This window comes from Tribolium madens, unplaced genomic scaffold (genome assembly GCF_015345945.1).
Source record: "Tribolium madens isolate multiple individuals breed KSU strain unplaced genomic scaffold, Tmad_KSU_1.1 Scaffold_1;HRSCAF=32;Tcas5.2_LG8, whole genome shotgun sequence".
NCBI lineage: Eukaryota > Metazoa > Arthropoda > Insecta > Coleoptera > Tenebrionidae > Tribolium > Tribolium madens.
The window spans coordinates 10797673-10798783 of NW_025400984.1; the positions used below are offsets into that span (position 1 = coordinate 10797673).

At 29.6% G+C, this 1111-nt stretch overlaps 1 protein-coding gene across 4 annotated transcripts in view; it reads right to left on the bottom strand.

The window, feature by feature from the left end:
• LOC123003684 (death-associated protein kinase 1-like) overlaps nucleotides 1-1111 on the bottom strand; it is a 27089-nt gene that overhangs the window by 18896 nt on the left and 7082 nt on the right. For all 4 annotated transcript variants that reach the window (XM_044396618.1, XM_044396617.1, XM_044396616.1 and 1 more), the window contains exon 6: nucleotides 770-1011. In XM_044396618.1, the coding sequence (XP_044252553.1) occupies nucleotides 770-1011 (242 nt within the window). The remainder of the gene's footprint in view (nucleotides 1-769; nucleotides 1012-1111) is intronic.

Below are 1111 nucleotides of genomic sequence, written 5' to 3' on the forward strand. Positions count from 1 at the left end.
TAATAACGAAAATTAAGTTGGAATTAAATTGTAATTAATAGAAATTAATAGGAAAACAATGAACTTAAGATGAATTAATAAAATTAATTCGCGGAATTGATTTGGAATTGAATTCGCGGAATTATTTGTAAATTACTAAATGTTTTCTAGAATTACTGGATTTTTTTGGAATTACTAAAATTCTTTTTGAAATTATCGGAAAGAATTTATTATTTTGAAATTTAGGTTGAATTTCCTAGAACTATCAAAACTAATTCAGAATTACAGAAATTATTTTAAAATTGGAAAATTACGAAAATTAACTTGTAATTACAAGAATGAATTGAGAATTATAAAAATTAATCTAAAGGCAATAAAATTACGGTATTTTTTTAATTACTTACCGGAATTTTTAAAATTACTGAAATTCTTTTTGAACGGAAATTAAGTTGGAATTACAGAAATTAAATTAGAATTATAAGAATTAATCTAAAAAGAGTAGAATTACGACGAATTAATAGAATTACTTATTCTGGAATTAATTTTGGAATTATCGGAGTTAATTTATTCTTTTGGAAATTACGTTGAATTTCTTAAAACTATCGGAATTACTTTGGAATTACAGATATTATTTCTTAATTACAAAAATTTAAGTTGGAATTACAGGAACTAATTGGGAATTATAGGTATTAATCTAAAAACAGTAAAATTTCGATGTATTTTTTTGGAATTACTGAAATTTTGGTAGATTTCTTCAGAATTGAGTAACGGCCCCCCGGTGGGGGAGTACCTGAAGACAGTCTTGTTTCAGGTCGGCCATGGTCGACTTCAGTTGCTTGAAAGGGTAAGAAGCCGGGACGTTGGCGTCCATTATTACCATACTGGGCATGAGATTGGGCACATGAGGGATTAATTTTCGGACAGTTTCGAGGGTTTTCTGGGCGTCGGGACATATCCACTCGCCGTTTTGGGTTTTCACAGCCCGAGTCAAGTCCACGTGAGTGGCCACTAACAAGACTTGGCCATGTGAAGCTGTCAAAAAACGCAAAAAAATTCACAAAAAAAATCCAAATTGGTGTTTCAACTCYATTTTATTGGTTTTTGAAAAAAAAGTTGTCAAAAATAAACAGAA